At 48.4% G+C, this 24,421-nt stretch overlaps 1 protein-coding gene across 3 annotated transcripts in view; it reads left to right on the top strand.

Moving 5' to 3' along the window:
• The window catches only part of Ift43 (intraflagellar transport 43), a 98,578-nt gene extending 74,410 nt beyond the window's left edge, over positions 1-24,168 (top strand). For 2 of the 3 annotated variants that reach the window (XM_023700765.1, XM_023700754.1), the window contains exons 6-9: positions 21,716-21,788; positions 22,054-22,129; positions 22,603-22,665; positions 22,821-23,063. In XM_023700765.1, the coding sequence (XP_023556533.1) occupies positions 21,716-21,788; positions 22,054-22,129; positions 22,603-22,665; positions 22,821-22,940 (332 nt within the window). In that variant the 3' untranslated portion in view covers positions 22,941-23,063. Of the gene's footprint in view, positions 1-21,715; positions 21,789-22,053; positions 22,130-22,602; positions 22,666-22,820; positions 23,064-23,794 lie in introns of those variants that run through there. The other variant, XM_023700759.1, reaches the window with a different exon arrangement.
• Positions 24,169-24,421: the final 253 nt, after the last annotated feature.

The following is a 24,421-nucleotide window of genomic DNA, read 5'->3' as shown; positions in this document are numbered from 1 at the left end:
TATATAAAGGAGGGGTCACGGGAACACAATCCTTGGGACTATTTCTACTCCCTGGCCCTTCTCTGGTCCTTTCTTCCTCCAGGCCTAAAGCGACAGAGCCCACCAGCCGGGGCCTGAAACCATGAGCCACAATCAGTCTTTTCTCTTTTAAGTTATTTTTTCAAGCGTTTGGTCCCAATATGGAAAGTGCACACAAGACCTCAGTTACTAATGCTTTTTTTTTTTTTTTTTACCCATTTATTTACCGTTTCCACATTCCTTATTCCTTTGTGTAGTTTGTTTTTTTTGTATTGTATTGTTGAGACAGAGTCTTGCTATGCAGTTCAGACTGGTCATAAACTCACTGCGTAGCCTAGGCTGGCCATGAACACACACCGATCCTCCTGCCTCAGCCTCTCATGGGCTGGGATTAGAGATGGCTGTGGCCACCACACTCGGCACTCCTTTGTGTAGTTTCTCTCTGGCATCAGTTTCCTTCAACTAGAACTTCTGCTGTGTTTAGCCGTTTCTAGCAGCAAAATCTCTTTTTCTTATTTGTTTGAAAGTCTTCACTTTTCAGCAGACATAGAATTCTATGCTAATAATTTTCTTTTAGCCCTTGAGGTAAGTCACTGTTTCCTGTCCTACACTGTTTTTGGTGAGAAGTCAGTAGTCATTCTTGTTTCCGTTCCCCTGTGTGCAGTGTTTCCTTCCCCCACGACTGCTTTTAAGTACGGCTCAGTGTCTGCGTTTCCTATTGGAATTCTTTGTCCTGTGCTGTTTTGCCTACAGTGGCAGTCTGGGGTTTTGGCTCCTTCACATAGATCCCCAGTTCCTCATCCTCTGCTTTTCAAAATTTAGCCACTTCAGTCTGTCTCTCCTCATTTCAGCAAGGCCTTCCTGCTCTGGTTTGGGCTCCATTCTCTATGCCTCTGCCCAGCAAGTACATCTAGGCAGGAAGCCAGGACGGCTGTCAGCCTTTCTTCCTCGTTTGCCTTCTCTCAGGAGTCAGAGCCGCACACTCCCTGCAGCCTGAGGTCTGAAAACAGCACAAACACTTACCTAGCTGTTACAGCAGGAGGGCGCATCTAGAACCAGCCGCACTCCCGCAGCCCAAAACCTTCTTACAACAACTCTGTGACTCATACAAAGAGGGAGAGAATTAAATTTTTAGAACTTGATTACCCAGTAATGATAAGGTGATCAGAAGGACATGTGCAAAATATTTCTGGAATAGGGGATAAAATGCAGATTTCTGGGCTGTTTGCAAATCTGAAGCTCTAGCTAGGGGAGAGAACTGAATTTAAATAAACTGCACAGGTGAGTCTTTATGACACTAAAGTGTTATGCAAAAGTTTTGTCTTTTGAGTGTTTTATGGTGCTATGGGTTGAACCAATGCTAGGCAAGTGTTCTGCTCCTGAGCTACAGCCCTGACCCCACCGTCTTTATTTTTTATTTTGAGGTGGTGTCTTGCTAACTTGCTCTGACTTCAAACACGTGACCCTCCTGCCTCAGCCTTTGAGTGGCTTGACGCTAAAGTTTAGCTGTGGTGCCACGAAAGACCCGCCTACGGGCGTGAGTCATGTGAACAAGCACTTTAGCCGTATCTCTTTCCAAAGGGGTTTCAGGAAAGAAAAGTAGTCACGAAAGGTCAGAGTAGCAGCCTCCGTGCTCATGCTCTTCAGCATTTTCTTTGCTTTCCAGCCTCATTTGTTTTTGCTAGATCTTCCCTTTTAGTTCCCTCCACTCAATTCCGTTCAGCTTCTAGACTTCTCCATCCACTGATTGCCAGTGATCCTGTTAATGTAGGAAACATGTGCCTGGGATGCCTTCTGCTATACTGGCAGCTCAGGAATTGGTAGCTGCCGGCCACACTTGCGACCTGCCTGTCCTCACAGATTGTCAGCTGCTCCAGCCGTTGGCTGCGAAGCACCAGAGGACTCCGGTAGGCAGGGTCTCCCTGCGTGTTAGAACACAAGTGTGAGGAGCAGCGTGTGTGGGAATCGTACTCCTGGAGCACAGTCCTCGGGTCGGACCTGGGCGGGGAGGCGTGATGGAGAGTCTGTAGCGTGTGGACCCGGCCAGTCCGCGGTGGCTCCCCGGGGGGAGAACGCAGCCAGTCGTTTCCTGTCTCCTGGAGCGGGTCCTTTTTGCATGGCTTCAGTCCCCTGTTGCTTATGTATTTGTTCTAACACCCAAGAGACTTGCATTTTAAATAGGAAAACATTAAATTAAGGAAAAAAAGATTGTAGAGTTCTTTGGCAGAAACTTCCAAATTGAAACACAAGCAAACAAATCCGTGATCCTGTCGAGCAGCTGCTTCACTGGTACTGTCCTCCAGGCTTTTTCTCACTGTTGTGGCCTCCTTCCGGCTCCTTCCAAGAACCTCTGAAATCCTCTTCATTGCACTTTCTTCTTATGGAAAAATACCGTGCTTCAGGGAGTGGCTTCTCAGCATTACAGCAGAGGCTGAATGCTGGAGCCCACACACATTGTAAGTCACGTTAGCAGGCTGCGCTCGCTGCTGTTGTGCATGGCCACGTTGGAAGGACCTTGTTGCAGTTCTGGGAACTCTGGAAGCCCCCTTGGGGCCACCACACCATTCCATAAATTAAGAAGCTCATCGTGTGCCCCCTGCCATGCCCAGCATCTTACCCATTTAATTCCGAAAGGAACCTATGAGAAAGTTAGGGGGTTTTTCAGTTAACTTTATTGAGGTCTGATTTGTATACAGTAAACCTTATTTATTTAAAGTGTGCAACTTAAGCCAGGTGTGATGGGCACGCAGGTAATCCCAACACTGTGGTAATCTGAGGCAGTAGGATTGCAAGTTTGAGTCTGGTTGGTCCACTTAGCAACTTAGTGAGACCCCATCTCAGGGTGGAGGCTCTGGGCTTAGTCTCCAGTGCTGCACAAACAAATGCACAGTTTACAACAAATACTGGTGAGGCAGCTGGGGAAAAGGAGCCCTCCCATGTCACTGGTGGAAATGTAGACTACTGTAGCCACTGCGGAAATCAGTTTGGGGATGGATGCCTCAGAAAACTGAAACTAGAAATACAGCTCCACTCAGCTGTTCCCCTTATAGGCATCTTCCTGAAAGGTTTAAAGACACCGCATTACACTGACCCATGCCAGTATTTATAGCACCCCATTCATAATAGCCAAGTCTCAGAAGCACCTTGAATGTCCATCACTAGATAATCGGGCAAAGGAAACGTGTCGGCACACAGTGGAGTACTTGTCTGCTGTGACAAAGGGTAAATTCAAGTCATTTGTAGGAAATGGAAGCACCTTGAAAACATGTTAAGTGAACTAAATCAGACACACAAGCCTAAATACCATATGGTTTCTCTAATATGAGAAATCCAACATATATATGAGGAGCAAAATAAAAGAGATAAAGGGAAATAGACCTTTTCAGATGGGACGGTGCCTGAGAGATGGAGCGGCGGGGAGGGGAAGGGAAAGCAAAGAGAGCTAAGATGTCACACACACGCATACCAGCTGCCTTAAGGGACTCTAGTTGTTATGTGTCACAAACGTGAACTAAAAATACAAAAGCAGAGAAAGTGAGTGAAGGGGATTTAGAGATGGAGGGAGGCCCAGGGAGGAGAGGGAGAGAGGAGTAAAAAGACTCAAGAGGTGTTAAGTAGACAGGCTTGCTCCCTAATACGAATGTAAACATTATGCAGACCACAAAGATGTATTAATATAAAAATTTAAAAGAAAAAATAAATGTATGATTTCAAAGGTGTGAACGCCCTGAGGAATCATCACACCACAATCACCATGTACAGAACATTCCTGCCACCCCCCAAAGTTTCCTTGTGTGCTAGCCTGTACCCGCTGTCCTCCTGCCCTCACACAACTAGTGAGGTATACATTGTCTCATTTTCTAGAGTCTTAGGTAAACAGAAGCATAAGTATGTACACATTTGTGCCTAGCTTTTGTCTTACATTGCAAAGGTTCTGAGATTTATCCAAGTTGTTGCCTGTCGATTTTGTTGCCAAGGCGTGTCCCACTGTATGGACGTACCACAGTGTGTTCCCTTGTTGTTAGATAGCTAGATGGGTCATTATCCCCATTTTAAAGATGAGCAGACTAGGGCAAAGAAACGTAGCCTTGTCCAAGGTCAGATAACTAGTCAAGGGCAGCACCAGAAGTCAGAGACACATCTTGACCTCAAAGCTCTTGTCTTCAGCCTCTTTCAGGATACTGTGGCCCTCTGATATGCTGGTGTCCCCTTCCACAGGTAGGCAGTATTAATGTCAGCTCACACATGTGCAGTATAGCATGCCAGATGGATGGAAGACAGTAAAATTTCATTAAAGATGGAAAAATGTTACCAATTTTCAGAAAGCCCCTCTCATTTTTTCCCCTTCGTAGTCTTGAAATGTGAAATTTGTGGCTTGGCCTTATTTTGGCCCTGGAGGTTTGGAGCATAAAACCCTTCCGTGTCAGAGTGCACTTGCTTTTACCTCTAGGAGGGCTGGCTCTTCCCCAGCATAAATCTGTTGTCCGTACAGTTACGCTTGCGTCCTTTAATGGAAAATCAGTTCATATGTTATACTTCACACTCGACTTAGTCCATTTCACTGTATGTGAATGTTTAGAATCCATTATGCAGTAAGAGTCATATGTTACATATAACTAGTTTGTAGAATTATCTTTGCTCAGAGAATTACTTGGTTGGCTAGTGAAGGCTGCTTCTCTAAACGTAGATGTCCAGCAGGTGGGGAGACTTCAGGAGTGATTCCTGCAAATCATCCATGGAGGCTCACTGGCAGTGTCATTCAGCAGCTCTTTGGGTACCTTTTAAGGAAAATTGCTGATTCTTTTTAGGAAAATCACACACCTTTTCAAAGTGGTCAGTGCAAGGAGTTTTGTCACCTGGGGATGGCCTGATTATTTTCTTACACACCATTAAGGATGGGTGACTGTAGAGCAGTACCAAAAGAAAAGATGAATTATAGCAGTTAGAAGTATAGCAGCAGATCTAAGTTCAGATTGGCTTCTTCCACTAGCTGCCTTGGAGGCGAGGTTTTATGGAGAGCTTCCTGCTGGGGCCCACCGTGCCCAGTTGCTGGAGATTGTGGTGAGTGAGCAGTCTCTGGTCTATAGGAGTTTCTGACCCTTGTTCCCTTCCCTCACCATCTTCAGAGAAGACTTTGGGGAACCCTGACCTAGGTAGATTCCTCAGCATTCAGTGTAGCTAGTGTCGCCCTTGGTTCACACCACTAATCTTCCCCAGGGAAGATGCGTTCAGTCTTCCAGACCCCTGATGTCTGGGGAGAGTGGAGAAATACTTCCTCCTCCATCTATGCCCTGTGCTTCCTAGAGAAGGAACAGACACATAGAAAGGGGAAGGAACTTTGCAGGTTATGTGTGCTTTCATAATGAGAAACAGAACAAGTGACAGGAGCTTTGGAATCTTGTGGTAAACCTGTGGGAGCTTTTGCAAGACAGTGGCCTGCCTGCAGACTCATAGCCAGGCAGATGATATAAATACGTGAAATGGGGAAAGTGTGAGACAGCAGAGTGGTGGAGCTTGTGGGGAACTCACAAGATGGCATAGCCTAAAGGTTTTCAAATTTTTATTTTAATAAGTGTCAGAGAGGCTGGCAGTGTAGCTCAATGACAGATTATGTGCTTAAGGCCCTGGGTTCAATCCCTAGCATCAAAATAAACACATAAATGAATTTTTTGTGTGTTTTAAAAAAAATATTTTATGTACTTGGTACAGGGTTACACTATGCAGCTTGGACTCATAGTGATCCTCCTGTTTTCAGCCTCCCTAGCGCTAGGATTACAGGTGTGCACTACCACACCCTGTCTCAGTGGCCAGCTCAGTGTGCCCGGGGGCGGGGCTGGCTCAGCATGAGGTGCCAGGGATTGAACCCCACGTCCCTGCGCGTGCCTAAGCAGGCACTTAGTCTGCTGAGCTATCTTGCCAGCCATTATAAATGAAGTTTTTAAAACAACAAGTGTTAAGTGTGTGGCAGTGCACATTTATAATCTCAGCTACTTGGGAAGCTGAAGCAGAATTACAAGGTCAAGGTCATCTTGGGCAATTTTTGCAAGACTGTCTCAGAATTTAAAAAGTAACAAAAAGGGCTGGAAGTGTAGCTCAGTGCTCCCTGGGCTCAGTCCCTAGGTATTCCTAAGCAGACAAACACAATTTTAAAGCAGGCTTGGTGGCACAGGGCTATAACCCAGCTACTCGGAAGGCTGAAACAGAGGGATAGTGAGTTTGAGCCAAGCCTGAGCTATGTGAGACCCCCATCTCAAAAAAAAAATTTTTTTAAAAGCCCCACCTTATAAACAGAACAAAACACTTCTGCAAGTTGGATTATGCCTTTGGGAGCTGATTTGCAAATCCTTCACAAGACCTTGTGGAGCTATGCTCTAAAGAAACACAAAATCTTGTTGAAGAAAAAAAAAATAGAAGATGAAAAGCACAACAAGAGTTCAGGAGCCAAGAGTACAGAATAGCAGATAGCAAAGGCAGTGCATGGTTGTCACTGTATTAGTGGGCTGCATTACTCATGGCCCTGAGCTCCAGAGAGCAGGTGATCCAGGCAGACTGAGAGCACTTTGGAAAGAAAGGTCTTTTGCTTCTCTTCACATTTACGGCTTTTTTATTAGTACCTGTTTGTGACATATAATGATACATTGTTCATGGGAAGTTGTCACCCATACATATTGCACCTTGATCCTATGTACAGCCCCTCCCTCCAAGGATTTGTACTAGGTCCTGAGGATGAGGAGGATTAGCCCGAGGAGGTGTGAAAGCCTTCTAAGACCAGATGCCCAGCATAAGGAGAATGAATAAGGAACTCCCTGCAACCAGGAGGAAGCTGATTCCGTAGACCTAAGTCCTGGGTCTCATCCGTTCCCAGCTGCACATACTCAGCCTCCTCCTGTAACCTGCCTTTGAGGAGGTTCTGAAGAGTGTCAGTCATCTTGCTTGCTGCTCCTAGGTAGAACCAAACTGTTCCTTGCTATTGCTAACTCATTGCTTTGGGAGAGCTGAAATTTGTGATTGTAGAGAGTAGTTGAATGATGCACACGCAGAACCTCAGAATGACCATAGGCTCCCCAAATCATAGGGTGGAAGAACTGATCTTCCCCAACTGAGATGACTGCCTTTCAGTGGCACAGTCACCTGCTCTGAGTCAAGTGTCTGATTTGCCCTAAGGCCTTCGGATTTTCTTCTGTCAGGTTGTATGGCCTTAGAGAAAGAATGCGAAGCCTGAGAGTGACCTGAAGTCAGCCTCTGCAGGTGACCCTGGAGGAGTCATTCGGCATCATCCCTCCCATGCTGTCATGCTGAACACTCCTGCACGGTGCTTGGGCCTAGGCACGATGGTGGTGCTGAACTGAACATTTATTGTCCTTGTCCTCGTGCAGCTTGCAGTTGCTGAGGTATAGAAAATAAAACAAATTGTCACACATCTGAATAAAGTAGTGGAAAGTTGTGATCGAGACCCCAGAAGGAAGAGTGTAGGGTGCTCAAGAGAGACTGACACGGAGGCTGATTTGGTAGGTGGCGAGGGATGGCCGACATGAGGAAGTGGCTTCCAGCTTCTTTTTTTTATTTTTATTTTTATTTTTATTTTTATTTTTATTTTTTATTTATTTGTGTGTGTGTGTGTGTGTGTGTGTGACCAGCTCAGCCCACCAGGGGGCGGGGCTGGCTGGCACGTGGTGCTGGGGGATTGAACCGCGGTCCCTGTGCTTTACTAAGCTTGTTCTAAGTAGGTGCTTTAGACCACTGAGCCATCTCACCAGCCCCTCCAGCTTCTTCCTGATGCAAGAGTGGGTGTTGGCAAGAAGGGGTGGGGGGGCAGTCTAGGGGTAGAAAAGGAAGACAGTGCAAGGGTGTGTCACCTCCCTAACCTCTGCCAGATGGCTAGTCCCCTCCAGCTCTTGAACTCAGCTTGCAAAACTTAGAGTGAAATGTAGTACCACAAAAGTCAACATTGGAGGTGGGACTCCACAAATTCTCGTAGCTTTTCAAAAGATGCAGAGCCGGGTGCAGTGGTGCCTGCCTATAATCCTAGCTACTTGGTAACCAGAGACAGGAGGATGGAGAAATTGAGGCCAGTCTGGGAAACTTAGCAAGACCCTGTCTCTATTGGGAAAAAAAAAAATGCATGTCAAATAATCTCTGAATATGCAGTTAGACATAAACTCGACTTTCTAATTGTTTATTCCAGAGGTAAATTCAAGTTAGAGGAATTTTTGAGCCTCAAAATGTGTTTTATAAACAGTAAAAGTCCCTGAAAGCAGGAACTTAAAGTTGATGTTTCTTGGATTGAACACAGGCCTTTCACACGCTGTGTGCGCCCGGCGTGGACCTGCAGCGCCCTCTTCGGGCAGCTCCCAGCCCCTGGGCGTGTGTCAGCCCTGCTGGGGGGCGGGGTGTCTTTGCATCCTGAGGTCCAGTTTTGACAGAATCCAATACCTCAAAACCTTAGGAATAATAAGTCCTTCTAGCCAACCAAAAAGTGTTTAATTCCTAAAGGACAAGCTGAGTCGAGCCATTTCTAGCCAGGGGCAATTGAGGACTTAATTCTGCCGGCGTAGCAATCTGGGGGATCTGAGAGAGCTCTGAGTTTAAGGGTAATTGCTCAATTTTCTATCCATGTCAACAGGGAAAATAGGTAAAAGTGGCTAAACACAGCTGGGCAGTGAGGCCGGGACAGATGTGAGATGCCGGGCCGTTGGTGGAATTAGAGGCGTGCTATCTCCAGAGGACTGTCTCCCGCCGTCCCTCCGCTCCCCCACTCCCTTCTCTGTCTGGGGGCTTTCTAACCCTCTTCTGGGCTCTTTCTTGTCCCTTCATTAACCTTTCTGCCATATTCTCCACCCCTTCTCTTGCAAGCAGCAGAGTCACTGTGAGCCTCAACAGCTTTAATGGGGGGAAAGATGAGGCAGAAAGAACAGACACACTGGAACCCTGCTGCCCCAGAGTCACTCAGGCTGGGGGCATGGCATAGCTTTCTTCCTTGAGCTTCCGGCAGCACACAGGGTTTCCTGGGTGGCACCCAAGCCTAGCTCCTTTGCCCTCTCCATTTTATTTAAATCATTATAACTGCCACTGGTGCTTTATTAAATATAACTCCATTTTTCTGAGTTCAAGGTTACTAGGACGAGGCAGATGCTGAAGTCTTTCTAAACCCAGGCCATTCTGTCCTTCTCTAGAAATCCACATACAGGGTCTCTGGGCCGGGCAGGGAGTGCAGAAGTTAGGGAGGGAGTGTTGCTGTTATGGTCTTTCAGCTGCCCTTTCTTGTCTGTGCTTTGTTCTACCTATGGGTTATTGAGTAAGAAATGGGGGAAAAAATTTATCCTTGTAGGAAATGGCATTGCTAATTAAGGCTTGTAGGTGTTTGCTGTGAGCCAAGCAGTGCGCTACTTTACCAGCGACACGCCACTGAATCCTAGAAGTTCTGAGGAGACACTGGTTGTCACCATCCTGCAGAGGACGAAATTAAAGCTTGGTGAAGTTAAGTAACTCATTGAGGTCACATGGCTAGTAGGCAGTAATGTGCTGGTAAATTAGCAGTAACCTCTCCAGGCAGAAAAAGTCATGAGGAGCTGGGGAGATAGCTCAGAGGCATAAGCACCTGCCTAGCAAGACCAGAACCCAAGTTTGATCCCCAGCCCCACATGCCACACTGGCCCCGGCAGGCCATGTTGGCCTGGAACCCTAGGTGTGGTAGCACATACCTGTAATCCCAGCGCTCAGGAGATTGAGACAGGAGGATCGCTGCAAGTTCAAGACCAGCCTGGAGGCTACAAAAGTGAGCACAAGGCCAGCCTGAACTGCATAGTGAGACCCTGTGTTGGAAAAAAAAAGAAAAGTAAAGAAGTCCTGATTGGCAGCGTTGGCCAGTGTCTCTGGCACAGAGATACTCGCACCGTGACTAGGTTGGGGCTGTGACATGACACTGCTGACCAAGGTTCGAAAGAGACAGGCTCCAGCACGCCAGTAGATTGTATTTCTACCTGAAGATGCATGAGATACAAGTAACTTTGAGAATATAGATAAAATGTAGAGTGGGATGAGTTTCAAGTATTACTACATATTAAAATATACATTTATAATTTCATGTAGGGTGTGTATAACTTTATCTTCGTTGCTATTTATATTTCACCGCCTTGTATTAATCAGTTTTCAATTACTATAATAAAATACCTCAGACAATTAACTTACAAAGACAGAAGATTAATTTGGCTCATGGGTTTGAAGGTTCAGTTCAGGGTGAGGCCTCTGGAGGATGTGAGAGGTCGTGGTGGGGAGTGCACAGGAGTGCAGAGTGCTCCCTGTGTGAGCCAGGAAGCAAAAGAGAAAGAGACCAGGGGCCTGCTATCTCCCTCTATGGTATAACTCCAGTGACTCAGGCCCCTGCAGGCCCCACCTCCTAAAGCTTCTCCCACTTCCCAGCAGCACCGGCCTGGAGAGCAAGCCTGTAGCACAGGCCCCTTAGGAGACATTCAGTGTTGAAACTACAGCAAACCTGCGTTCAGAATTCTTAGACATTTAACAAGTGGCCTCTCTGAGCAGTGTGAGCTGCTCTGGCACCCTAGCTCTAGGACGTGGAGGGACCAGGGTTCAGACATTGTCCTTGCCCCTCCAAATCCCTCTGTTATCACTGGCCTCTCCTCAGTCCCACACACTGTGGGGGCAGGTCTCTGCTCAGTCTTCCAGCACACTGGTGTGCATTTGCTGTCCTCCATCACTTAGTTTCACCTGTTGGCCCACAGCCTCACACTGCTGAGCCTCTGACTGAAGGCTCCTCACAGCAACACCTGGGAGAGGCCAGGTTGCCCAAGCCATTGTGTCAGGAAGCCAAGCTTTTGGGTTTGAGCATTCCTGGTAGGTATTGTTCCCCATCAAGTCCCTCAAGATGACTTTCATATAATGAATTCTCATGTCTGTGCAGGATCCTTCAGAGAGAACCTATTTTAGGGAAAAAGAAAGTAGCATCACTGGGCTGATGGAGGTTATGGTTTGAATCCTGGGAGTGTCGGGGCATTTGGGATCGTGGTGAGACCTGCAACTCCACAGAGCCATGAAGCACCATGTCTGTAGCTCCCGGCCAGCCACTCCTTTGAGACATGACAGAAACAACTGATGTCACCGAGACACGGGGCACTTGAAGGGCCACGTGAAATAAAAAGGGCCCCGGTGAGTGCTGTGAATACCAAGTGAGGCCTCAGTGGGCCAGAGGCAGGATGTGTGCAGGGGGATTGCATGGTAGAAAACGCATTTTTCTGTACTAATGCTATAAAAAGAAATGGCGTGCTTTACTTGCGGGCTGTGGCGGTGACCATGAGATATTTGGAAGGACTCTGCCACAGGCAAATGTGTCAGCAGAGTTAGGAGTGTGCTGTGTACCCCAGGTGGTGCCCTGAAATCTCTAGGTCATACCAGAATTCCCCTCGTAGCATCAGTGTCTACAACACAACTGACAGTAACTTTCTCTGTGAACCTGTTTTCTTTGCTCAGTGCAAAGCTTACTTGCGCATCCCCATCTGAAGAGGAAGGGTGGGAAGAGTGCAGACGCATGTCGTGCACTGCCTCCGTTCTGAGGGAAGCAAGTGTGTAACCTTGCTCCGGGAGCATGGGGAGAGAGTTACGCCGTATCTGGAGGAATGTGATTAATAGCAAATCATCCACCATTAAGCACTGACAAGAGTAAAAGAAAGTGCCATCTCTCCGGAATTGATGCAGAGATCAGGGTTTTTGTTCTGTAACTCCCTGGCTGCTATCTTCCTTGACTACAGAAGACAGGATCGGGCTAGGACAAAGTCACTCCCACTCACTTGTGTGAGACTGTTCAGTTGTGATGGTAAGCAGTGTCTCAGCATCCAGGAAGGGCACAGGCCCTTTTCTGATGATTGTGACTGGTCTTATAAACAGACAGGCCCATTTGAGGAGAGCCACTGGCCAGGAGGTCTTAGCAGCTTAGATCTCTGTATGAGCCAAAGGAGATAGAGGCTCGGCACCCTGGATGCCTGTCAGGTGATGAGGTCTGAAGGAAGATAAAGCCTGATGTGTTCTCTGCCATGGAAACAGATGACATGCAAGGTTACAGAGCTGCAGACCTAGTCTCTGTATCCGTAGACGCCACAAGATGTGGCCTGGATGCCTGGTGACCATTCATGCTCCTAAGCAAACAATCAAGACAGACTTCTCAGTTCCGAAGAGGACAGCCAATGTCTCTTCATTGAGATGGGAAGGGACAGGGTGTTCATGTGTCTGACATCTGCTCAGACTTGGGCTATCCCTTAGTCTCAGTTGGAGAAATCATTTCCTTCTGGCACTCACCCAGCAGATTACGTTCTAAGGACCGGAGCCAGTGGAGCCTAGGGATGCCAGCAGGTAGGGGAGGAGCGCTCAGGAAAGTGGCCGACTGGGGACTCTTCTTTCTCAGCTGTCAGCTCTACCAACTTTCTGAGGCTTCATGGATGTTCACTGTGCGTGTAGGACATGTGCATAGGGGGATGTGTGCGTGTGCACATATGTGTACACACAGGAAGACACACATTGGGAATCTGATTCCTGAGCCCATAACTGTGCTTGACGGACTAGGTTTACCTAAAAGACCCTTTAAGAGAAAGCTCTTGAAAGATGATTACAGAATTGAGACACCATCATTTAAAAGTGCCCGAGGCAAACTCCTTTGAAAATTGCAGCAGCAGAGGGACAGAGAAAGAACCACTGCAGCCCTTGATTGTTGCGCTGTTCCCCCAGGACCCGTGTCCCCCTCCCCCGCCGTTTCTCATCTGATAAGAGAGCGAGCAGCAGTAAGACTCCTCATCTATCTTATGAAAATCCGATTCAGAATGGCTGTGATCAAAACCAGCTGGCTGTCACCAACAGTGGCCTTGTGTGGCGGGAACTGCTCAGAAGCATTCTGTATGTGGGGGTGTCACGGGTGGCACCGATCAAAGCAGCATTTTTTAATAAATATATATAAGGAAAAACACAAAACCTAAGGATTTAGAATAAAAGCAGTGTAGTTTGTCTTGTTTTTTTCAGTGCAACACGGAGAGGATGAAATAGAATCAGATACGCCTGGCTTCCAACACACTTCATCTGGCACCTCTGAGGAGGCGCCGCCTGTCACATTAGCACTGCGTCGTGCCATGTCGCTCATCTCAGGCCTCATTGAAGAGTGCAGAGTTCCTGGTCTCCGTTCCTCCCAGCACTTCATTCGTTCACTACATTTAAAGTCCTTTACCCCTCCTTGTTCCTAGCACAGCTTTGCAGATAAAAGTAGGGAAAACCACATGAAGCTCTAAGGGAAAGACAGAGAGAGCTGAGAGAGGCCTTGTTCTTCACTTCCTTCGACAGCATGCCAGTCACCAGTGGGACAATGTCTCCTAGAAGTCACCCAGCAAGTGGCACTGAGGTCTTCGCAGAATTGATTCACTTTAGGCTTCTGGGATAAGTGGGATCTTTCCTTCTAGGGAGCCTCTTGGGCCCTGCTGGTCCTTCATGGGTGCTTCCTTGCATCATTCATGACTCTGTAGATTGCCAGTGCTGACTCTTGTAGAGCCTTCATGGCCTTGGGTGGGACAGGAAGGACCATTTCCATCCAGGGACTTGCACTCCTGGCTCCTTCAGAAATGTGCTGAGATTTCCTTTGTGAAATGGGGAAGGAGGCCAGACTTTCGTGCACCACACACCACCATAGGCCAAGCCACTATTCCTTAGCAAATCCTCTTCCCTGCAGCTGATCCAGCCAGAATCCAACTACAGAAAGGCCTGGTGGTCACAGGAACCAGTCGGTCCAGCCCTTCCACTCTAACCTGCCATCAGCTCCAAGAGGTGCTACAGTGTAGGGGGCTGCAAGGGCCAAGTGTTTTGACCTTCCTCCTCGCAAGGTCTGTGGTCTGTTTCCCCAGCAGCGTAGAAGAGAACTGGCACAGTAGGAGCTAGAGGACTTGTAATATGCAGGACAGAAGTGCAAAAGTCCATCCCCAACGGGCACTGCAGAGCGGGTGCCAGCTGTCTGTCTCCTCATCACAAGCTTCCAAGGGAGCTGCTCAAGCACAGGGGCTCCTGACCACTGCACTGCTCTGTCCGGGGCATTCAGCCGTGGTTCCTGTCCTTTTGCAGCACGGCTCTGACCGCCTTCACAGATTTTCCATTCTTCTCCTCACCTGTCAATAATGAGAACAGCCTGGCCCCGGCGCTCATCAGTCAAGAATCACCAGGGACGAATCTTCATAAAGTGGATCCGCCAGGGACCTAGAGACATGTTTGTGGCCCTTGTCCCCTGATTCTGGGAGTGCGGGAGACCGCTTGGGAGCTGCTCTGAGACCACCTCTTTCCCTTGTTCCTTCGGGTGTTTGAAGCCTGTTGCCTACCGCTTTCCCCCTTTTCCCTTTTAAAAAAATTCTCCATTTTTTTCACTTAGAAAAAAATTATTTATACGATTGAGATCCACTAATTAAAGCCATTTTCTGGTATTTGGTTACTGGAGCGTTTGATGTCTCTCTGACAAGACCATGAAATGCACAGGGTGTCCACAGGGACAGAATTTGCTGAACACGGCTCTTTGTAAATGAGGGGACATAGTGTCGCAGCAGCTCATGAATATGAAACGCCCATGATGCCACCTCAGTGGACTTGGGAACACAGATGAATCCTGTCATGTGCTAAATGAGACCAATTTCTTTCACTTAACTTCATCTTCAATCAGACCTTCTTCCATTTGCCTGTTTAAAATTCCCCATACGTGATATAGAAGGTAACAGCATTCAGTAAAACAAAGTTTTGCAGCTGCAGAGAAAAAAATCATAATGATCTCTGGTTTAAAGTTGCCATCTCCTAAAAATACGGATGTTGTGTTCTTTTGCTTATGAGCCCTGCTAATAATGTCTGTTGAATTGGAGCCCAGAGCTAGACTGCTCTTAACTGGGGTATCCCAAAGCAGCCTGTCCACATTCCTTTCAAGTGGATTGGCTGTCGAACTCGGCCATGGATGTGCACTGTTAGCAACCATGAGAGCCCTGCAGTGGTCCGGGCACAGACTGGGAAAGAGGTTTGGGAAGCAACTATGGGCAGCGGAGCTAGGTGTTGGGAGTTGAGAACTCAATCGGTGCAATAAGAGAAGCAGATGTCAGGACGCATCCTGAAGGAACCTGTGAGCCCACCACTGTGTCACTTGCTAAGATGTCCAGTGAGAAGTGCTGGAATACAGGAGAGACTTCATGGAATTCTGAAAATAACCTTTCAGACACACAAGTCCCTGACCAAGACAATCAGTAAAGGACTGCGGTGCAGCTTAGCAGTAGCAGACCTGTCCAGCATGCTGCCATGTGCAGGAACCAGTTTCCACCACAATAACCAAAAAGGTCAGCCAAGGGCACAGCCTGAAGGACACAGAAGAGGGGCTTTGCCAGGGCTGAACCCCAGGGCCAGTCTGGGAGGCCTCCTTTGTTTCCTCCTTCCTGGGAGGTTTCAGAGTGTGTACCAGGAAAAGAGCCTGGGTAATGCTCAGGGTGCATTCATAGCAAGCTGGGTCAAGCCAAGAGTTCACTTCCTGCCTTCAGACAGGCAGGCAGCTGGATGGGAGGCAGCCAGCACATAGCGTGTCATGGGGATCTATCTGAGGCTGCCTCACTAGAGAGGCAGCCTGGTCATAGGAGCGGAACGGGATCCCTCTGGGACTTGGCTAGGTAGTTAGCATTTTAGTCTACTTACATGATATTATCCATGATGAATGTATTTCAGTTTGAGTGGCAGTTTCTCATACCTTTGAAACCAGTTGTGATCAATCTATTGGTGCTTCTGTACATATTTACTCTTTTCTGTCATTTATTTTGGCACTTAATTTGTCTCTAGGGCTTCATCTGGTAGATCTGCTTGGTTGTGGCAAATTAGGATTCCTGAATCGAGATGAGTTTCTTGTTTGGTGATCTCGCTTTTTTGAAATAAACTCTTAGGGCAACCGCTGCACATTAACAAGTCTCTGTTGGGTGCTTAGAATGTGGCGATTGGAGAAGAGCAGTGTGGCTCAGCCGCAGGATGGATCCAGGTGGTCTAGAGTGAGCCAAATCTGAGTGACTGTCCCTTTTTCTGTCCTTTTATCCCTGCTCACCCATTGCTTCGTGGATATGCGCAGGCTTATTCCAGCAGGCATTGCAGCTCTCGAGTGAGGCAAAGTGTCCATGGCTTCAAGTCCCCAAAGTATCCAAAGATCACTCTTTGTTGACCTTGTGGAGTGAATCCTCTTTAGGCATCTCGAGGACTCCATAGCACTTCTGACATGGTTAGTGTGACGTATAGGATGTTGACAGAGCTCGCACACACATGTGCCTTTCACTGTCCCCTTTGAGGGACAGACTTGGTTCTGCACAGTGGTCCTGTATCTTTCCAGCCCTAACAATCGCAGCAGTCATGGGATATGTCTTTGTCCTCAGCTGGCTCTCTGTGGAGGGAGCAGGCCTGGGACTCTGCCTCCATGCGGTGGCCATAAGCAAATTATGGGTGGACAGAATTCTGCCTGTTGGGTTTCAAGGAGGGGATGTGTATTTTCCTTGTCTTGATTTATTTTTTGAGAGCTTTGATGGCACAAAATATTTATAGCTATAAGTTATACATGTGTTGTAAACTGTAATGACACACAGTGCTGACTAGATAAAGAAGCCCTGATCACTTTGGCTCGGCTACTTCCATTTATTCCAACACTAGTTCCTTTAGAAATTCATCTCACTGGTTGAATCTTATCTTTTCCTTTTTTTTTTCTGTTTGTTTGTTTGTTTTTTGTTTTATGCATCTTTCCTTTTAAAGTAAGGAGTTATACTGCAGTCCAGGTGATACGGAGCACTCGTTATTTTGTTATGTACAGCGTCACGATGCCCAGTCATCTTCATTTGCCCCCCCACCCAGCCTTGAAAGGGCTCATGGGCACAGCAGGCACCCAGTTGGTGTTTCCTCGGTGTGTTACACACCCCCCACCCTTGGCACTGTGCACCTTCTTCTGCTTCACCCTGGTCCCTCCAGCCACACCAGCCACCCTCCATCTCTCCAGGTCATGTCTCCTTTCCTCGAACCTCTGCTTATGCTGTCTCCTGCCTGGCTGCCTCCTGCTCCTCGTCAGCTCCCTGCTGCTCTGTCCCTCGTTCAGAGAGGCCTTCCCTAACTCCTTATCCCATGCCCCAGACTCTAAAACTGATCTTTACATGGTGGGATTAGATGCATGCAGAACATTCCTTCCCTAGAATCCAAGTCAGTCATTTCGAAGAAGAAAATACATGTGTGTATCAGTAAGGTCCGAAGTTGCAGAATGCTGCTTATGTAGTCTGACCCCATTGGCAGACATTCTTTAAGTCTGTGTGCTGTGAAATGCTCCTATTCTGTCGGTAGCTATGTAAGAAATAAAGTGATTACCTTTAGGGAAATAACTGGGTCTCACAGGCAGAAGGGGAACTTTTCGTATTAATGTTTACTTCTGTAGCATTTGAGTTGATTACACCTATATTGTTGCTTTTACTTTAGAACAACAACAAAAAAGAGTACTCCATGGAATTTGTTAGTTTCCATCCTGGTATGTATTTTTACTACTAAGCAGGACATTTGTGCTTAGATTGTCCATCTGACTGGTGCTCCATGAAGACCAGGACCATGTCTGTCTGTCTGTCTATCTGTCTGTCTGTCTGTCTGTCTGTGTCTGTTGCTGTTCTGGTACCGCCTTTCACTCAGTAGGTGCTCAGTCAGTATCACTTGAACGAGTGAGTGTGTGAGTGGCCAAGTGGGCAACTGGAGTTTCCCACAGTGTGGCTTACCAGACACTGTGTGACGTAGAACAGCAGCCTGAACAGCTTGTGCACAGGTGCACAGAGAGGAGGGAGAAAGCCTAGAGGCAAGAAGGGCTCCCTGGGCAAGGAGTCTGAGCTGGGGCCCTACAGACAGCAGACACAGTGCTGCCTGCCACAGTGCCGAGCCAGCAGAGGAGAGACGAGCCCAGCGCCTGCTGCCCCTTGCCTCTCAGTGTCCTGCTGGCCTTCTGTGGGCTGTTAAGGTGTCCTGCCACCTCTTCTTCCTGGGAATGAATTCACATGGGTGGCTGATGTGGGTACATTTTCATCATCCTCTACCATTTGGTCTTGAGGGAAGTAGAAGTCCAGGCATATAGTGAGGGGGCACTTCGGTCATTTACAGTTACAGGATTCAAGAGAAATACCCCAAAACAGAAAACGGTAAGTCTTAGGCAAACATAAAAAGTACCCAGCTATGGGTGGTGTCTCCCCTGTACTCCAGGCACTGGTGTCCCTGACAGTGTTTCACAGGTGAGAGGAAAGCTGAGTGGGCACGGCAGCCTCCACAGAGCAAGAAGTATAGTTCTGCCCATTTTTAATGACTCCACCTCACATAAGCTGTGTAGTCTTGCTTTGCCTCTGTGTCATCTGAAAGTTGGTCATCACTGGATGGAACTAAATCAGAAAAGATAGAACTGTATAGCTTCTCAGCATGCTTGATACAATGTTTTAATTGGATGAAAAGATTATTGAATATTTATTCAAGCTGGGCATGGTGGCATGTGCCTGTAATCTCAGCACTTGGGAGACCAAGGCAGGAGGATCGCTGCGAGTTTGAGGCCAGCCTGGGCTACCTAGTGAACTCTAAGACCAGTCTTAACTACACAGCAGGACCTTGTCTCAAAGGAAGAGAAAAGAAAGAAAGAGTCTACTCAATTCTAAGCATCATCCTCAGTATTTTATAATAGTCATTCCATTTGCAGCTTATAACAGCCATCTGGGGTGGGAGTGAGGACGATCCTCATTTTACCAATGAAGAGACTGAAGCACGGAGGAGACAAGGCCCACAGCCAGGCCATGGCAGGGAAGATCTGGAAAGGGTCCATTCCACACTCAGCCCCTGGACAGGCGTCCTGCAGGCCTGCTTTATTTACCTCATGGCAGCTGGTGATGCCCTCAAGTAACAGCGGCACAGAAGAAAATGAGGACAAGGTCACATAATTGTTAGATTAGTAGTAGACAAGCTGGGAATGTCGCTCAGTGGTAATGCACTTGCCTAACTTGCATGAGGCCCCGGGCTCCATCCCCACCACCCTGTCTCCCCCAAATAAAAAGATCATAATTTTTCAAAAGTCTTGAACTGTACCCTCTGTTCCTCTTATTGTCTCTGTTAAGACTGGTTTTGTATGTGGAACTTCAGCACCTGAGAGAAACCAGGTCACCAGTCCACATTTATAGTTGGAGTCGCTATCCAACCGGAAGCAGGGCTAGATTGGGAATTTGGTCCTTTTGTGAAGAGGCACATTTCTGAAATCCATTCTTTTTTCTAGGTTTATTTGTAGTACACAGAGGGAAGGGGCAGGACAGGGAAAGGGAAGCAGAGAAAGGGAGAAAATTCCCCGAAACATACTGTGTGCACGTGAGCAAGCGCTCATCTGAGATTGTAAATCAGAAACTGCAAAACTGTGAAGATCTTTGAAGTTTGCCCAAAACCCACTCCATGGCCACCTGTTCCACTGGGGACCGGGAATTGGATGGCCAGCCTCTGCTGTGATGGCTCAAGCTGTCACTGCCCCAGAATGTTCCAGCTTGCTGTGGCCTGACTGTCATCGCTGGCTTCATCCCACTCCGGCAGTTCACCAGGTTCTACTGGGCACTAGGCTTCCAATTAGAGAGAAATCCCACTGTGTGGCCAGCCCCACCAGTGCCACTCTGCGCAGCCCCTTTGCCAAGGCCCACGTTGACCCCTGATCTGTCAACAGATGGGCCAGCTCCACACTCTTCAGTGCACATTTGGAGGAGGGAGTGGGGACCACGAGGGAAACCCCCAGGAGTAAGAGTAGACATCGGGCAGGAGTGTGACTTCGCAGAGCTCGGAGGAGCTGGGCCGAGTTGACAGGACCCAAATGCTAAAGTTGTAGAGGGAAAGCGGAGTTCAGGGAAATTCCATCCTGAGCCCTAAACTCAGCATGGACATTTTCTTACCAACTTCTGAATATTCATTTCAGGCTGGACTCCAGGCCTGGGGAGAGCCAACGATGAGTCGCTAACTGGCTCACTTTGAAACTGTCACATTGCTGATGGCCCATGGCAGAGCCAGCTTCTCTGTCCCTTCACGGGGCCTGTGCCCTCTCACAGCCTGGGAGCCCCAGTCACTCCAGGCTTGGGGAGCCTTGTCAGCAGCCCACACAGTGGCCGTCGTGTTAGTCACTCAGGACTAGGGTGATAAAGCTAAATTTCCGTTAGCGTAAGAAATAGAATCTTAGCAGATTCCATCTCCAGTTCTCTAGCAGTACAGGGAGATGTAAGCTTTGAACAGTTTCTTTCTAGATAGAGGACTTGCTGAATTATTTTAGGGCTGGTTTGTGCATCTCTTCTTTATTTTCCTAACAGCAGTCAATGTCTTTATAGTTTTGTCCCTTCTCACTGCTTTCTTTCTCTGACTCTCTCCCTGTTGTATTCTCTCCCTCTCTCCTTCCCTCCCTCTCCAGGTACAATATCTGTGAGTCTGAAGTGATAATCAAGACGCCAGGCTTGGAACTAACATGTATATATTCTCGCTCAGCTTGACAGGAGCAATCATGAACTCTAAATAATGAAGAGCCTGAAAGTGACCAGGGTCTTCCCAGCTGTCCTTAGACTCTTTTGTCCCTCTTTGAGGAGTAAAATTGAACTCAGTCCATGGAGCAGAAAACAAAGAATTTCCTCACTAGTCGCTTCTCTAGGACATTTCCTTCTTTCTGTGTTTGTGGCTGGTTTCAGAATTCCTGGAGTGTCTCACCTTGTGTGGCCTTTTTTCCTGTCCTATTCTTTTTTTTCTTTGCTCCTGTTAGTCTGACAAAACCCCTCAACCAGTCAGTGACATCTGTGTGGAGAAGGAATGTTCTTTTGTGGGGTCAGTTTGTCTCCATGAGAAAGTGAACAATTTTTGGTAACTTAAGATGCGACAATGGAGTGCCATGCTATGTGTCTCTCATTTTCCCTGTTTGTTTTCACCATACACTGGTGAAAGAAGTGGCCCAGGGTCTCTGCCTGAGTATGTCATCATGTCTGGAAAGTTCAGAGAAGGAAAAGTTCCATGAGACAGCAAGAGAAGTGTGCCCATTAGGATCGGCAGCATTTGACGCCTGAAATGATGTTGGGAAGCCAGGTTATGCCATCATGTGTAAAACACCTTTCAGGGGCCGGCTGAGCGCCACACCTAGGCTGGTCACGTTTGCTCGCCAGAGTGAATGCGTAGGGCTTGGTGGTGAGCAGCTGATGCTCATGGTGGTGTCCACCCTGTGATGCTGCCTTGTGCAGTTCTGTCTCTGACCACACCAGGCTCATTCATCGGGTGGTCCTCTTCCTCTTTGCTCCGCTCCAGTGCTGTGTGGGAATCGCATCTCCTCACCTCTGTCCTTGGAAACCCACCCCATGGGTCCTAATCTGGCACATGCATCAGAGTCAGTGAAGAAATCTTAGCCCTACCAGGTGCTTCTGTTTCCGTGGGTTTTGGTTAAGGCTCGTGGTTCAGAAATTGCTGGAGCTCCACCTTTGATTGCTCTGCCCCCACCCTGAACATAATGCCACCCCACACCAGAAGCCCCTGGAGGCCAGAGGCTGAGTGTCCATTCGAGCCCCAGCCCACAGCCCCCAGGTGATGAGTGGCAGGTGACTAAGTGACGTGGGAGAAGAAGCAGGGTCCCTGCTCATGCTGCAGACAAGGGTATCACCTCTCTTTGCAGATATTCCCATCATTCCTGATCTGGAAGAAGTACAGGAAGAAGAATTCATTTTGCAGGTGGCGTCCCCTCCCAGGTAGGTTAAGTTAGGGATGCAGCTGGCAAAGGGATCAGAGATGTAAGAATGAGTCCACACCAAATGCCATCTGCAGTGGTCCTTTGCTGTATGCCACTTTTGCCACATGAACCCACCTCTTTCTGGTGATGGGTTCCACCCCAGATGACCCATTTTGCCTCTCTGTTGCCTACTCAGCTGCATACCAGGCTCGGGGGACAGTGGCCCTACAGCACTTCAGGACCCAATCCTGCCTATGGTTTCTTCCCATATTGTCTTTCTTCAGTGTCCAGGTAAACCGAGTGATGACCTACCGCGACCTGGACAATGACCTCATGAAGTACTCAGCCTTTCAGACCTTGGTGAGTGGAGTAGCTTCTGCACAGAGGGGCAGGCTCCAAGCAACCTCCAGCAAGAGAGTTCTCAGTTCCCCCAGAGCCACACAGTGCCATCTCTGGTCCTGGTGCTGCCCAGCAGCACTCCCCTTTTGGAGCCATATCCTAAGTGTCTTGCAATGCACTGCACCCCTGTTTTCCAGTGTGAGACTCCCATATGCTTCAGGTCTGCGCACTTGACACCTGCCAGCACCCCATTGTCCTTCGCCCCTCTGCCTGTGCTCTGCCCTTCACTGTTGCCCTTTGCCCCCAAACGTGCCCAACACAGGGGCCTTGTATCCTTCCCTCGCTTCTCAGTGGCCATGTGGTCTGCTCCAAGTTCTACTCTTTGATGAAGTCTGTGGGTGTCAGTTTAGATAGTTCTAACATACACAAACTCCTCCTTGCAAAAGAGAATCAGCCCTCAAGGTGCCTGAACTGGCCTTTCATGCATTTCACAGGATGGCGAGATCGACCTGAAACTCCTCACCAAAGTTCTGGCACCAGAGAACGAAGTCCGAGAGGTACAGTAGCAGCAGCAGCTGTCCAAGCTCAGCGCATCCATGGGGAACCAGCGGGCTCCTCAGGCTTGGCCACACCTTCCCGGACCCAACTGGCTTGGGAAGGTAGCTATAAAAGAGGCCTATTTTCATTGAACCAGTGATACCTGTCTTGGCAGGAGGACGTCGGCTGGGATTGGGACCATCTGTACACAGAGGTGTCCTCAGAGCTCCTCAGCGAGTTGGACCTGCTGCAGACAGAGAAGGAGGACCCTGCTGGGCTACTCAAGCAGACCTGAACCCATAGCCTCCATTCTGGACTTGAACAGGTGCAGTAAGCCTAAAATGAAGGAGGCTTGCAAGCACCTTAGGGTTTTCATACAGAATATTTTGTAATAAAAATGTTTATTTTCAGTAAACCACACTGGGTCATTCAAATGCAATAAATGACTTTATTCTGTGGCATCCCTTCCATTTCTTCCCAGCACTGCCAATGGGGGCAACTTGGAAGCAATCTGGCAAAAACTCAGTGGGGGAAGAGCTTGGGGAGAGTTTGATGCAGGCATTAGCACCCCTACTTGCACTTTTGCCTCCCACAAGGCCAGGCCAGCTCTGGGGACCACAGGACCTGGGGGTGGGGCTGGAACAGGTGTGGACAGCTGTCCCAGATCGAGGGAGGGCCTAGCACAGTGCTTTGGCTGTGGTGCCGGCCCTTGGGTGCTATTGGTGCATTAGGCTGCACAGTCACTTCCAGCACATGTTTGCAGGTGCAAGCAGGAGGCGGGGCAAGCAGCGGGCGTGCTGAGGTGGCACATTTGTCATTTGCTTTCAAGAGTGGGGTGCTTGGACAGCACCTTTTTCTCTTCTGCCTGCACCCTACTCCTCCAGCTCCAAAAGCCAGCCTTTAGCCGGGCCACAGGTTCCCAGAGCCTCACTTCCAGGTCTCTCAGGAGAACCCGGCCCAATGTCCCTAAGAACCCCACAGAACCAGAGGGAGCCCTGCTTGCAGGAGCCGCTGACCTTCAGGTGCACGTTCCCACCCTGCACCACTCCCCATGTTCGCACCCTGCTCCACTGTGTGCTCAGAAGGGAGTTCAACCCACCCAGGGCTGAGGCTGACACTTCTTGCTTTTGTTTTTCTCTTTTCCTCCAGAGGAGGCCTTGTGTGAGGCCAAGAACCTTCCCCGCTGCCTCTCCTGGACACTGCATTGGCTCAGCCGGACTGGCCACAGCTAGCAAAGCGCACTCTCTGACCGTGGGGAGCTTCTCTCCTTCTGCCTGGAAAGCCCTTCATTAAAATTCAGAAAAACAAAAAGGCTCAACACATCAAAAACCCACTGGGGGGTTATTTTTGTGTGACTACAGTGCCCTTCCCTAGTGAGCCACATGGCTCCAGAACAGGCAGAGTGCGTGCTTGGCTGCTAATTATAAACCCAGGGATTTAGTGGCTTTGGGGTCCCGTTCCCTCCTTTTCCAGAGTTGTACTATTAGCCCTGACAGGTCCTCTTTGGAATAAATCCCATGGCTACTGAGAAGTTTCCATCTCGGCTGGTTTTTGTTGTGCCTACATCATTCTGAAATCCAAAGGAGAATGGCTAGATTTCTCATGTCTTAATTACTGGCAAATCCCACTGCCGTAGGACCTGGATAACCTTGGAGGTCTACAGCCAGCCTGCACAAGTGGCTAGGTGTTACCTCCCTCCTTCTTCCCTCTTAAAACAGCAGCAGCACAAAGATCCACCATGTCTCAGGTGCTCAGTGTGGATGTCAGGTGCTGGGC

This window comes from Octodon degus, unplaced genomic scaffold, assembly GCF_000260255.1.
Source record: "Octodon degus isolate 3935 unplaced genomic scaffold, OctDeg1.0 scaffold00007, whole genome shotgun sequence".
Taxonomy (NCBI): Eukaryota; Metazoa; Chordata; class Mammalia; order Rodentia; family Octodontidae; genus Octodon; species Octodon degus.
Note: the sequence above shows the minus strand (reverse complement) of the source record. Positions and strands in the feature narration are given on the sequence as shown.